Source organism: Mandrillus leucophaeus, unplaced genomic scaffold (genome assembly GCF_000951045.1).
Source record: "Mandrillus leucophaeus isolate KB7577 unplaced genomic scaffold, Mleu.le_1.0 Scaffold415, whole genome shotgun sequence".
Lineage (NCBI taxonomy): Eukaryota > Metazoa > Chordata > Mammalia > Primates > Cercopithecidae > Mandrillus > Mandrillus leucophaeus.
In genome coordinates this window covers 1285035-1300015 of record NW_012104421.1, presented here as the reverse complement: position 1 = coordinate 1300015, position 14981 = coordinate 1285035, and the positions used below count along the sequence as shown (strand labels likewise).

Below are 14981 nucleotides of genomic sequence, written 5' to 3'. Positions count from 1 at the left end.
GGGCTCAAAGTAGATGAAAATTGAAGAATAAGTGATTCTCTGGAAGTCCACTGTTTCAAACAGGGATACTGGGCGTATGGGTGGTGGTGGTGGCAATTGACCAGAAAAAGGTCATATATGTGGCTGTGCCCTAGAAACTGAAAAAGCATTATAAGTCAATGTCATTATTCAGCAGCATGTGCGGCTATCAAAAAGACATCGGTGCTTCACTGCATTTCAAGGCTAGAACAATATTAAGACCTGTAACCATAAAAAACTTACCAGTAAGATGTACAGCCAGCATTTTCAGGGCCTGTAAGGACTAGTCTTCATCTGTTCATTCATTTCATCATTCAGTAAACATTTTATCCATAACTTATGTACCTAATAGCAACAAGCTACTAATAATACGGGGACTTAGCAATTTCAACAGTGGAGGTTGATTTGAGATGGTTCCTCACCTTTTATTAGGATTGGCATGGGTTAATGGTGCCGTTTAAGGTCATAGATTCATTCCAATTAGAGGTAACTTAGTATAAATGCACTAGCAATCAGGTGACCTGGGTTCTGGTCCAGGCTTTATGATCTTAAGCAAGCCTACATCTAGGCCACAGTTACTTCATCGGTAAAACAAAAGTGCTCATGTTTAATCCCTGAAGGGCCTTTGAGTCATACACAGTGGGTTTGGTATAGTGGAAAGAGTCACATAAGACTGAGGTGATGGCCAACCCCAAATTCGCTAGCTGTGTTTGCCTCAGTTACCTCAAACCTAAAATAAGGCTAATAAAACCTCCTTTTAACTGAATTGTGAGGATTTACTTCAGTTTGGTGTGCGATGATATATATTTCTTAAGTGCTGGTACATTGGTGTTCAAAATATATGACATCCTCTTCCATAAACCATCCCTAGTATCGTGGAATTAATGAACTTAGCCATATACATTTAAGCTCTAAAAGAAAATATATATTTAATGTCTGCTGCCAGAGGCTTCATACTTTAGTGTTTTGCTTATTCATCAGTATTTGATTCTTTGAGTGTTTTGCTAAACCACAGCTCCAAGATGGGCAGAGAGCAAGGAGAAGGAAGGGGCTCTGCCAAAGATTAGGAGAAAGCACAGAGGAGGACATGTAGCTACCTGGAAAAGGGAGCCCCTTCTGCACAAGGCGAGGGTATGTGAGCTGTCATTCTCTCTCCTTCTCCATTGATGACCATATCATTTATCACCCAAATTGGGACACTTTTGGGAGTGAAAAAACTGTCTCAGTGAAACACAGATGTATGCCGCCTCCACCTTTCATGCTTACTTTTTGTGACCTTTGTTGTCCCTTTAAAGCAGTGTCTTATGTCCTAATAGGGAGCAAATTGCAAAATAAGATTTTATGCAATCAACTGAAAATCCTGTGTTTTTAAAAGGCATGCAAAAAGATGAACATTTCATAAATGCATATTATTTTTAGAAAGGAAATTATGATAAAATAGTTGTGCTATTATTATATAGGCCCGGTACAGGATCAGAAATTTTGTTTGTAAAAGGATAGCATGTATTTTAGATTTTATGAGCCATATGTTCTCTATCACAACCATGCAATTCTGCCTTGTAAAGCAAAAACAGCCATAGACAGTACGTAAAATAATGGGCGTGTTCCAATAAAACTTTATTTACACACACAAAAAAGACTACAGGCTAGATTTAGCTTGAGTGCTGCAGTTTGTCAACCCCTGTTTTGAAACAATGGTTCCCAGACTTTTGGAATTCATAGGACCAGGAAAATAAAATACTTGGAATTGGCTCAGCATTTCTAACTTCTTATATTGCTAAGTAATGATGTTAAAAAAATCATTGCCTACTACCCTTATTTCTTAGAATTTTAAACAGCAAAAAAACTGGAAAGGGTATAAATTAAAAACAAATTTAGCTTTATGGAAAACCCACCACATTGTTTTTATTTTAAAAAATTTTCCTTAGCTTGGTGACAACTTTGTCATAAATATGCTCAGGTTAACAGATGGGTCATCTGCATTGCTTTTGGAGGTCACTGGGATGTGATACAGTAGAAAAAGCATGATATTTGTAACTAAAAGATCTGGATTTAAATCAGCTTAGGGGAGTACTAAGAAGGGAGAAATGAGCAGACCTTGAACATCCCTTTAACATCCCTGGACAAAACCACTCTGAGAGAGCATCCCTTTAGTCACTGTTGCAAACAAAAGCTCCAATATTGAGTAACTCAGAACTCACCGGCTGCCACTGTGCAGGGTACCAGGCTGGGGGGCAATTGAAGCGGTTACAAGCTTGCACCGTGCTGGGCTTGGGCTGGCGACACAGCTCATCGGCCAGGATGACTGTTTCATTCATCTCTCTGGAAAGCAGGTGGGTGCAGAAGACGTCTCTGGTCTGTAGGCCGACCCCACATGTGAGACTACATGGACTCCACTTGCCAATTTCCCACCTGAGAAGAAACCAGAGAGGAAGAGAACACACCCTTAGTACCTGCACAGAGAACGTTTCCCATGAATTCAAATGGAGTAAAAACCCCTAACTGGGAAAGTGGGAAGTGCCAGCCCAAGATTGGCTGGCAGTTCTATCCTAAGCCTAGAATCTATCCTCTCCCTTAATGCTCTAGAATTCATTTACATTAAAGCAAAGAGGGAGATAAAATAGAATATCCAATTTTTACCCACAAAATCACCAATAATGGTTACAACCATGTTTATTCTGATGGGACATATAAACTTCGTCAAACTAAGAGGGGAATGCTTGATGAGACACAGATTGAGTACATAAAGGCTTTGGGCACCACATACTGAATTGTGAGGCTTAAAGACGACTTTCTGCTAATTTCTCCAGCCCCAATTCTTAGCAAGATTGAAAATTTTTTGCTTGTAATTCTTTGGCTTCAAAGTGAAAGGTCATTGGCTCCAGCTTCCTTCAAAGTTCCATCGCTGCATAGAAACGTCTCTGTCTTATGTTTAAATATCATCACTGCCTGGGACTGGATAATGTAACAGAAGTGAAGGCTGCTCAATCGATCAGTCTTCTTGAGGGGAAGTAAAGTGAAGAGAGTGGCTCATGATCTGGATGTAGCAGTCAAATAAGCAGATGAGTTGAGTGCATGAACTGGCCATTTCCAAAGGGTCAAATCTGGAGAAGTACGTTTATAGTGAGCTAAGGGCCTATGAAAACAATCCCACTGCATTTCCCTGCTGATGCAGCCTCCAGACTGGGAATAATAAAGCTCAGTCGCTCAGGCTCTAAGTCAGAAGCATCCTCTAAAGATCAGTTTTAGAAAGTTCTGTTTACAATCTGAGGCACAAAGATTTTACAAACAGGAATTGGCCAAGAAAAAGCATGGTAAGTAGATCCTTTGGTAGCTAGTCCCACCTAGCTTTTGTCCTGAAAGTTGGTTGAAAATTTTTTGGTCTTAATGTTTTTCATCAGACTGTAAGACTAAGTGTATGCGCTCAATCTCTTCCTACTGCTCTGACATGTAACTAACTTTCCAACCTGTGTCCACTACCTCCTTTCATCTACACTAAGGTTAGCCATATCTGTAATAATCTGTTTGTTATTCTCCATTTATGCCCCATGGTTTTCTAGTTGTGTCTTTATGCAAGTTGTATTTCTAATTTGGAATATCTTTTGCCCTTTCCTTGCCCTTCAAAACGTCTTTCATTTCTATATGTCCAAATATAATCCATATTTAAAACACCGTATCCATACTTGCTCCAGACACTGACCATTTTCTCAGTTGTATTATGATTATTCTACGTGTCAAGGGCACTACGAGCGTATACACCTCCTGATGTAGGGCCTGCCTCTGAGTCAGTTTTGTATCACTCACAGGGTCCATCAGAACACCTTTTAGATAGTTAATGTTATTGGCTAAATGAGCAAATCAGTGAGACCTACCATCATAAAGGGCACCTTAACACATTATCTCATTTAATTGCCTCCAGAACAATATGAGGTAAGCTCTATTGATTATCCTCATTTTATAGTTGAGAGAACCTGGAAATCCAAGAGGCTGACTTGTTCAAGTATCCATAATTAATAAGTAGTGAATCCAGGATTCATTCTTGGTTGTTTCTGGCTCTAAAGCCTCTGCACTTTCTATTGTACCATGCTGTCTCCAAAAAATACCTTGAAAACTCTCCTATGAACATTTGCAAAGTTTTAAAGGAATAGAAGAGGAGAAGCTGGTTGAATTTCTTTCTTTTAGATCCTTGTGTAAATTTCGATCAGCTTATTTTTAAACCCTTAGCTTAAGTTAATTATAAGCTTTACAACGTTGTGGTGTTACTGGTTTTAAGATACATCCATACATTCTTTGCCATGCCTTCCTTCCAAAGGTGGAGTCTTGAGTATGGGCTGGACTTAGTGGCTCACTTCTAATGAATAAAATGATGCAGAAGTGATGCTATGTGACCTCCAAGACTAGGTCACAAAAAGGATAATGTTTCCAATTTGATGCTCTCTCTTTGCCCACTCATGGTGGTGGGGAAGCCAGCCACGATGTCATAAGAATACCCAGAGAGTATTAAGGAAAGTTCATGTGTAAAACTGCAGCCTCCCCACCAATAATCAGCATTGACTTGCCAGCCATGTGAGTGAGCTACCTTGAATGCAGACCCTCCAGCCCCAAGCTTGCCTTTAGATAACTGCAACCTCAGGAAAGACCTCAAGCCAGAACTGCATGTCCAAGATGCCTCCAAATTCCTCACTCAAATGAACTATGAGAGGTGATCAATGTTTATTGTCATTGTTAGCTACTAGGTTTGGAGGGACATTTTTATGCAGCAATAGACAACCAATACAAGTATATACCTTTCCCCAATTTGCATATGTTCATCAAAAGACATATGCAAGAATATCCTTGGCAGCACTGCTCATAATAGCTCAAACCTGGAAAAACCCAAATGTTCATCAACACATGAATGAATAAAAAATTATGATATATTCACACAAGATTATATAAAGCAATGAGAATAAACTGCAACAATAAGCAACAACATAAATGAATCTCACAAACATAAAATTGAATGAACAAAACCACAAACACAAAAATTGATACTGTGTGATTTATATAAGCTCAAAAGCCAAAACTAATCCACTGTGTTAGAAGCCAGGACCCTGGTTACCGTGGTGGGTAAAAACTGGAAGAGGAGCAGAGTGGGATGGGCTTCCGGGGTGTTTGCTAGATCTAGTGCTGGATCTGGGTCCATTTTATGAAAAATCACCAAGTGTACACATAGGATTTGTGTGTACTTTCCTTGCGTGTATTATGCTTCAAAAAAGGTTTTCTTTCCACTCAAGGGAAATACTAAAATGTTGTGGGTGTAAAACAAAATCTAACATCCATGGCCAATGCTGGTGACCCCTCTTTGTATGTCTCATAAAATAGCTGCCTACACAGCTAATTCTTTCCCAAGGTTAAAGCTCATCAAAGTAGAGGCTTTATGTCCTCACTTCCCCAAACTCTACCACCATTTCTGGCAGAAATTTAGCCCCTGGGACCTTGAAGCAGAGGCATTTGGTAGCCATGAGGCCACCTGAGCACTGCTCAGAGAAACTCACAGAACAGATGTATCTGCCTGCCCTGATAAAAGTGCACTGCATTCTCAAGGACAGAAGTCAGCAGAAGCTATCTGTATATTAAGGACTTTGCTGATTCTGGGTAAAAAATACTGGAATCAACTTAGGCCAAAAAAGAGAAAGCAGAGACTCTCCTCTACTCTCTCCTGCAGAGAGGCTGCAACTGTGGGCCTGGGTTTTGCTGGGTGCTGATGCCCTACTCCTTGTGTTCTGTGCCTTTGGCTGTTTCTGAGAGAGGAACTGCAGGCCAGGCAGAGCCGGCTTAGGGGCAAGGTTGGCTATGAGTGGTGGCCTGGGAGACACTCAGAGTCCTTCTTTGAGAGGCCTGGCTTCTGCAGAAGCCTAGTGCAAGGAGGACCGGGGCTCTGGTCTAGGCATCAGAGAGTGAGGGCATTAGTGCCTTTTTTCCCTATTTGCTTGGCTTTTACTCATCTTTTCATTTCCATTTAAAATGCTACTTCTTCAGAGAGGAAACTCTCAACTGGGTAAACTTCTCTTACTGTATGGTCCCATTAATACTTCCCCCTTTGAAAATTCCCAACATACTTGTAATGTGACTTCCCCACTCGACTGCTAGCTTGATGAAAGCAAGGGGCTATGCCTATTTTGGTTTGCCACTTGTTATCTGTTGACCTGTGTCTCCAAAAAAAGATACGTTGGAGTCCTAACCCTTAGTACCTCAGAACGTGACCTTACATGGAAATAGAGTCACTGTAGATGTAGTCGCTTAAGATGAGGTCATACTAGAGTAGGGTGAGCCCTTGATCTAATGTGACTGTGTTCTTATAAGAAAAGAGGGAGACACATAGGCAAAATGCCATGTGACCACAGAGGCAGAGACTGGAGCGATGCATCTACAAGTCAAGGAATGCCGAAGAGTGCCAGGAGCCACCAGAAACTAGAGGAGGCAAAGAAGGACTCTCCTTATAGGTTTCAGAGGGAGTACAGTCCTGCTGACACCTTGACTTTGAACTTGATTTTAGCTTCTATGACTGTGAGACAATAAATTTCTATTGTTTTAAGCCACCTGGTTTGTGGTACTTTGATACAGCAGCTCTGAATATGAATACACGACCAGAACCTCAGTGTTGAGCATGGTGCCTGCAACCTGGTAGATGTTAGTATGCAGTGAAAAACTGAGTTGAATTTGCAGTGAACTGTGTGTGTACCTCTGGATTAGTCACATGGCTGGTGGACATCTTAGCTGTGTCCTATATACAACTGTTTACGCCCAACTTCAAGGTCCCAGGAGCTCTGAACACCACACATTTTCCTTCAGTGTGGTGTAAACTCTTTTCGTGACAAACTGGATCTGAATTGGCATGCTTTTGACAGGCTGCATCCCACTTTGTGTAAATATTTATACATTTTACCGCAGCAAGATTAGCCTGTTGGATTATGGTGCTTTCCCCCAGAAATTGCTAGGGGTGTTATTCAATTTATGTCTTAGTAATCCTAACATCTTTCTAAAGTACAAAAAAAATTGGAATCTGAAACACATCTGCCCCAGTGGTTTTGGCTAAAGGATTGTGTCCCTAGATAAGGAGGGTGGTAAACATGATTGCTATGGTTTCTCTCAGCTCCTAGGCTTCAGGTGTTTAGCTTCATGGTTGGGCTCTTGGCCAAAATATTTCAAAGGCTGCTTTCCCCAGCATTCTTTGACTATACTGCTTTCTTTCCTCTGAGTCCTTCTTCTCCCTGTTTGTGTCCCTTTTGTCAAAACCTGCTTGCAGGAAAGGCTCCGTGAGTTGACAGATCGCAGTTGAAGTCCTCCTGGCTTGACCCCGCCCAGCACCCGAGCAATTGACTTCTGACCAGGGGCAGGCAGGAAACAGAGGGTCTCCCTCCACCTTAATGGCTGGAATTAGTCTTCCTGCCCTTCGCCCAGCCTCAAGTGTGCCTGGATCGGCCTGTCGTTTTAACTGGATTTTAAGCTTTCAGCTTGGCTTCCTAATTTCCACTTTGTTTCCCAGACACTGCTGGAGTTCTGCCCAAAGTCCAGCCTACTAGACTGTGGTCCTGTCACTCTGTCTGGATCTGGCCAGTCCCTGAACTTGGGCTGGGCAGAGCACCCTTAGCCATGCATGAGCTATAAACTGTGATGTGACCACAATCCAGCTGACATTACACATGGTTGCCAATAACAATAGTGATACTAACATTCATATCACACTTAAATGAGCCAGATTCTGTGCTAGTTGCTTTAAGTGCATTACCCCCTTTATTCCTCTCCACGGCTTCATGAGATAGGTACTATTATCCTCTCCATTTTCACAAGCAGGAGCTGAGGCCTGCAGAATTCAAATCATGGCCCCAAATGCCTGCTTCTGGGTCTCCCTCAATGCCATGGCACCTGTGTCACGCCCAAGTCCACCATGACGTGGACACAAAGGCACTGAGAATGGAGCTGCTCCTTATCACGGGACCAGCTCTGTGGATTTATGAGCCTCAGTTCTGCATGACCCGAGCCTCATTCACTGAGGTCTCAGCAGAGCCCAGGACTTAGCTTACCCAAGATGTGGGAACATATATTGACTTCTCTACTAGAGAAAAAAGTACTGTAAGTTTCCCCATTTTACAGGATGAACTAATAGAGACTCTGAGAGGTTAGGTAACCTGTCCAAAGTCACCCAGCTAGTAAACAAGAGAAGCAGCATTCAAACTCAGGCGGCCTGGCTCCTGCATGCCTAATTATTATATTATACTATCTCTTAAGGCCAGTAGAACAAAGTATTAATAGACCTGAGTGGCAAATGCTGGGCTTCCTGGTGCTTATAGTTGCAGAGAATCACAGATGACAAAATGACAGATCTATTTCTAAATAATAGAAACACACACACTGATACCACCCAGGGCCGTGAGTCCACTCGCAGTTGTTATTTCTGTAAAGCAGCAGTGTACTTGGCAGCCAAATGGGCAAAGGCAGAGTGTGGTCTTCCCCAAGTGTTAGTTTTTTGTAAAGGCGGCCATCAGGGTTAATATGGGCAATCAATGACCCATGATGGTTGACCCTTCTTGGCAGCTTGTGTTTGTATTAGCTATACAAAAGAAAGATTTTTTTTTTTTTTTTTTTTTTTTTGCCTCTTTTGGACAAGGGCTCATTATGTGAGTTGCCAAGGTTTTGCTCCTCTACTCTTTCAGAGAGGGTAATGACTATTGCCTCCAGAAACTCATTGTTTGTTGCTGGTATAAATGTTCATAATTTCTAATGGCAGACCCTCCCCACCCTGAGCTATTATGCCCTAAGAACCTTCTTTTACCTCGACCTTTGCAGCAAAGTTTCTCTTTATTCAGAAATTTAAAATGAAGTTTTGGTTTGGAGGAAACTGAAGTTATTGTAAACTGAAGTTATTTGTCAGAAGCATTCTTTAAACTTGTGCGTAACCCTCTAGCTTGACATTGCTGTCCAACACTTCTGTCCTGTGATTTTCTTGTCTTCCAAAGATATTTGTTTCCCTTAGAATGCCTCTGAGGTCGGGAGGTGGACAGCAATCCGACAATAATAAATCAGACATCACTGAGTGTGCCAACTCTAGAAAGCCTAAGGAGGGGCACATACAGGGTCTAGGATGCATCTCACTTTCAGTTTCTTGGACTGTCACTAGTGGCTCCCAATTTATCTCTACATCTCTCGGTTTCCAATTCCTCCCTAGGCCACAGCCGCCAAAATGTCACTCAAAAATGCGAATCTGGTCACCTTACTTTGTCCGATTAAAAACCTCCACTGGAGTCAAGCTGAGCTTTCAGTGGAGGTGAGGAGCTAGTATGTCCAGGGCTCAGCTTTGCTCCCTGGGGGCACTGGAGCACTGCATGTCTGGAGCTGAACTTTCAAACTGGCCTTTCCTTCTCCCTCTCCTTTCCTCTTCTACTTTGTAGGGACTGAACTTTAGTATGAGGTTTGGTGGGGAGTGGTCCTCTGGCCTGGGACGGGGGTCAGCACTGGGCCAGGATGGCTGGGAGTCAAATATTCAGGGAGGACTGACCAAATACATAAATACATAAAAAATAATGGGAGCCAGATTTCTTACTGTCAGAGGAGAGAGTTACAAATATGCGAAGTGGAAAGACTAAGATAAATCTAGTAGAATTGAATTGCTGTTGCAAACAGTATGAACTCGTGGTTTTTAATAGATGGATAGACACAGATATATCAACAGATATAAATGCATATATACAACTATACATATATGTGTACAGTATCTCCTAGCTCTCTCTGAAAGGCCCAGAAGCAATGATATCCCAGTAGTATCAAGCAAACAAGTGTCTAGATCTTGGGTTGTAAATACCATTCTCCACTAAAAGGAATCAGTTTCTGTAGAAAGAGCTGACTTCTGGGCAGGAATTGGGAGAAGAAAAAAATAAGCCTGAAATAGTATCTTGTACCAGAAAATCGAGAAGTGCTCAAAGAACGATGGGGTATATGTCAAAAGGGCATAGGGGCCAGCTTGAAAGGGCTTTTGCTGGTCCTGTCTGGGACAATTTGATAGTAATATATTTTAACCCTTTGAGCAAAGTGGAAATTCATAAATAAATAAACCGGAGAGAAGAAAAAACTACCTTATAGTAGAATGCCTATTAATAATCTAGAAGGAATGACAGAATTTATAGTTACCATTTGGCAATCATCATAATAATAATTGACTCAGGCAGTAATCATCAATCAATATTATATCTAGTGGGTCAAAGGTTAATGATGAACAGGATATTTACTTAACTCATATTGTCTCCCATAAAATACTTCTTTTTACTTATTAAGTGCTATATATTTATTAATTTTACAGCAGAAACACCTGACTGACCATCATCCTAACCAAGTGATAAGAGTAAACATCACCAATAATGAGAAACATTATCATTATCTGTCTCCTGATATGATGTACTAAGCAGAACATAGCACACTTTCCTGTTATTTCTGTCAAAAATTCAAAAATCATAAGAAAACATCAAGCAAACACACATGGAGAGACGTTTTACAAAGTAACTGGCCTGTACTCTTCAAAAATGTCAACTATATGAAAGACAGAAGACTGAAGAAATCCCCCAGATATATTGAGGCATAATACAGGACCTTGGGCTCTAAGATTGGATTGTCTGTGAAAGAACTGTGCTCTGCCACCCTGCCGTTGAATAATCTCGGGAAAGTTGCTTAACAATTCACTCATTTAAAATGGGAATAATGGCAATACCTACTTTCCAGGGTTGTTATGAGGTTCCAGTGAGAATCTCCATGTAAAGGGCGAAGCCCAGGGCCTGGCACAGATGAAGGGCTCTGTAAGTATTAGCCAATATGAACTGTTATTACTGCATGCTCAATAAATATTTGTTCAATGCAGAAATGATTATTGTGAGGATAGGAAACAAGTAAGTAGAGTGAGGCAGTTTCCTAAAGTCAGTCAGAGAAAGTAGCCATCGGTTTTGGAGACTGAGGAGAAGGGCATTTGTGACATGTCCAACTTAGTTTCTCATTTAAGCATTCATTACTAAGCACTGTGACAGATCCAGATGTGGAAACCATGCTTACTGCCTTTAAGATGCTTTCAGCAAAGATGGAGAAAGCAGACAAATGCCCAGGAGACATAACAAACAATGTTAGGTAACAGTTATGAGTGAACTGCTAAACTATTTGGCTAAACCATGAGGACTGCAAGAGTTCAGAAAATGTGCAGTGTGGTGCTCATAACTACTTGCATTGACCTGATCAATTACACTTCCCAAAGACTGTTTATGTTATCTCACTTCATCCTCCTAACTCTGAAGTAAGCAAGCAGGCAGTATCATCTCCATTTTATGGACAAGCAAGCCAAGGTTCAGAGAAACAAGTGATTTTCCCAAAGTTGGGATGGGCACTTGGGTTACTCCTCTACCCTGCTAAGTCTCTAAGGACTGGAGGAGTGAATCACCAAGGGTTACAGAGAGAAGGAAATAGACGAAGTCAGAAAAGCAGTTACACCCAGCAATCGCAGATGGATTTGCTACTCCCCACTTACAACCACTGTATTCTAGAAAACCGTTAAAAGAGGCCTAGAAAAGATACAGTAAAAGATCAAAGGAGATGTTAGACATTAAAGAGCAAAAATATGTTTGAAGGCCAAAAATTAAACAGAAAGATGTATGATAAATCACACCATGAGAATCGGGGCTGTCTATCAAACAGTAACTTGCATGGCTCAGGAAACAGCAGATACAGCCACACTTCTCTTGGAAGTCTGCCTGCACACTGTGAGGTTTTGGCTCCATAAAAGTAGTGATAGCCAAGATTACCAAACACCTGAAGTGGCAAAGCACTCATTTCTGCTCAAAAACAGTTTGGCCTTGCCAATTTGCCGCACCTTCGAAATCATCTCTAAAATAACTCAAAAAAAAAAAAATAAAATCAACGTTACCAACATTACATATGACTCCTGTCAAACCATCTTTGCTATTTGGTAAATTAATAAATAGCTCTTAAAAAAATGGCACTTGCGCAAGATACACATTTACCATTTCATTACTAGCATGCCATTTGCATCTAAACCTACTTCCTTTACAGAACATGCCAAACAGCAGAATAACACTAAAACTAGGTCCAATTATATAAAGTGTCTTCAGCCTTCCCTCACTCTAACACACTTTTCTATGACATCCCACTGTCTGAAAATACTTATGTGCCTGTTCACCTACACACAGCTTGATTTAATTAAAACTTCTAAACTCTGGTTCCCATTTTCTGATCACCTTGTCTTCCAGGTGATAGCACATTAAAATGAGCTAGAATTCCTGCTGACTGTTATAATTCAGATATGAGCCTCTTGAGAAACAAATTAGTAGGGTAGATGATCTGCAAAGTTACTTTTACTCAGAGGAGTTTGATATTTTAGGTGGTTTGTCTAGATTTCTAGGTATAAATTTCTTGTTAAAAATAGTTCCAGGGTTGTTCTCCTTATGGTGGTCAAGATCATAGAAGAAATTACTTGCATCATGAATGGTGTCATCTGTTGTTGTGTTTCTTCTCTAATACCATCTTTTGGGTTTTATTCCAGTTTGTCTCTATTTTATATTAACTGATTAGCATCTTTACACTAAAAGTCTTTCACTAAATGAACCCCTTTTCTTTTCTAGAATTACCTCCTTTATACAGAGTGGGTTTCTGCCAGGCTCAGCCACTTGTTGGCGTCTCAATACACCATGTTTCTCTTTCACATCTGTGAATCTGCTTCCAGCTCTTCCTGACTTCATGTTCCTACCTCAAGATTAAGGACTGATTCAAGCCCTTCCTCTTCCAGCAAGATTTCCCTCACCGTCCCAGCTCACATCAACTGTACCCTCCTCGCGATTCTATTGGATTTACTTCCATTTACATTCTGCAATGCTTACTACACAGCTATTCTAAGTAAACTGCTACAACATTTAGTCTGACACAGTGCTATTTATTTAAATGTTTTCCCCCCTAGTGACTGTCCCAAGTAGACCACAAGGCATTTAAGATTTAGGATCAAGTGCTTTGGGAGTAAGGAAATATTTGACATTCATCCAATCAGACCATAAATGTCTCTATCTATTTACTGATTTGTAGGTGGCATTCCTTACTAAAACCCTACAAACCTAAGGATTTCTCCCTATTATGGGTTGGATGGTGTTCCCGCAAAAGATATATTAGTGTTAATTCCTAGTACCTCAGAATGTGATCTTATTTAGAAATTGGGTATTTATGGAGATAGTTAAGTTAAACTGAGGTCACTTGGGAGGCACCCAAGATGGCCGAATAGGAACAGCTCCAGCCTCCAGCTCCCAGCGTGAGCGACACAGAAGACGGGTGATTTCTGCATTTTCAACTGAGGTGCTGGGTTCATCTGGTTCATCTCACTGGGCATGTCCAACAGTCGGTGCTGGTCAGCCAGTGCAGCCCGACCAGTGAGAGCTGAAGCAGGGGGAGGCATCGCTTCACCTGGGAAGCACAAGGGGGAAGGGAATTCCTTTTCCTGGCCAAGGGAAACTGAGACACACAACACCTGAAAAATTGGGTAACTACCACCCTAATACTGTGCTTTACCAAGGGTCTTAGCAAATGGCACACCAGGAGATTATATCCCACACCTGGGCCAGAGGATCCCACGCCCAAAGATACTCCCTCATTGCTAGCATAGCAGTCTGAGATCTAACTGCAAGGCAGCAGCGAGGCTGCGGGAGCAGCGCCCACCATTGCTGAGGCTTAAGTAGGTAAACAAAGCCACCGGGAAGCTAGAATTGGGTGGAGCCCACCGCAGCTCAAGCAGGCCAGCCTGCCTCTGTAGACTCCTCCTCTGGGAACAGGGTATAGCTAAACAAAAAGCAGCAGAAACCTCTGCAGATGTAAAAGTCCCTGTCTGACAGCTTTGAAGAGAGCAGAGGTTCTCCTAGCATGGAGGTTGAGATCTGAGAATGGACAGACTGCCCGCTCAAGTAGGTCCCTGACCCCTGAGTAGCCTAACTGGAAGACATCCTCCACTAGGTGCAGACCAACACCTCACACCTCACATGGTGGGGTACACCTCTGAGACGAAGCTTCCAGAGCAAGAATCAGACAGCAACACTCGCTGTTCAGCAATATTCTATCTTCTGCAGCCTCCGCTGCTGACACCCAGGCAAACAGGGTCTGGAGTGGACCTCAAGCTAACTCCAACAGACTTGCAGCTGAGGGTCCTGACTGTTAGAAGGAAAACTAACAAACAGAAAGGACACCCACACTAAAACCCCATCAGTACGTCACCATCATCAAAGACCAGAGGCAGATAAAACCACAAACATGGGGAAAAAGCAGTACAGAAAAGCTGGAAATTCAAAAATCAGAGTGCATCTCCCCCTCCAAAGGAATGCAGCTCATCGTCAGCAATGGAATAAAGCTGGATGGAGAATGACTTTGACGAGCTGAGAGAAGAAGCCTTCAGTCAATCAAACTTCTCAGAGCTAAAGGAGGAAATATGTACCCAGCGCAGAGAAACTAAAAACCTTGAAAAAAGAATGGATGAATGGATAACTAGAATAATCAATGCAGAGAAGGCCATAAAAGAACTGATAGAGATGAAAACCATGACACGAGAACTACGTGACAAATGCACAAGCTTCAGTAACCAACTCGATTGACTGGAAGAAAGAGTATCAGTGATTGAAGATCTAATGAATGAAATGAAGTGAGAAGAGAAGTGTAGAGAAAAAAGTGTAAAAAGAAATGAACAAAGCCTCCAAGATATATGGGATTATGCGAAAAGACCAAATCTACGTCTGATTGGTGTGCCTGAAAATGACAGGAAATATGGAACCCAGTTGGAAAACTCTCTGCAGGATATCATCCAGGAGAACTTCCCCAACCTAGTAAGGCAGGCCAACATTCAAATTCAGGAAATACAGAGAACACCACAAAGATACTCCTCAAGAAGAGCAACTCCAAGACAC

The 14981-nt window shown here is 41.7% G+C and overlaps 1 protein-coding gene across 1 annotated transcript in view; it reads right to left on the bottom strand.

The window, feature by feature from the left end:
• ADAMTSL1 (ADAMTS-like 1) overlaps positions 1–14981 on the bottom strand; it is a 433939-nt gene that overhangs the window by 142339 nt on the left and 276619 nt on the right. The window contains exon 16 of the mRNA XM_011992650.1: positions 2220–2430. Coding sequence (XP_011848040.1) covers positions 2220–2430 — 211 coding nt within the window. The remainder of the gene's footprint in view (positions 1–2219; positions 2431–14981) is intronic.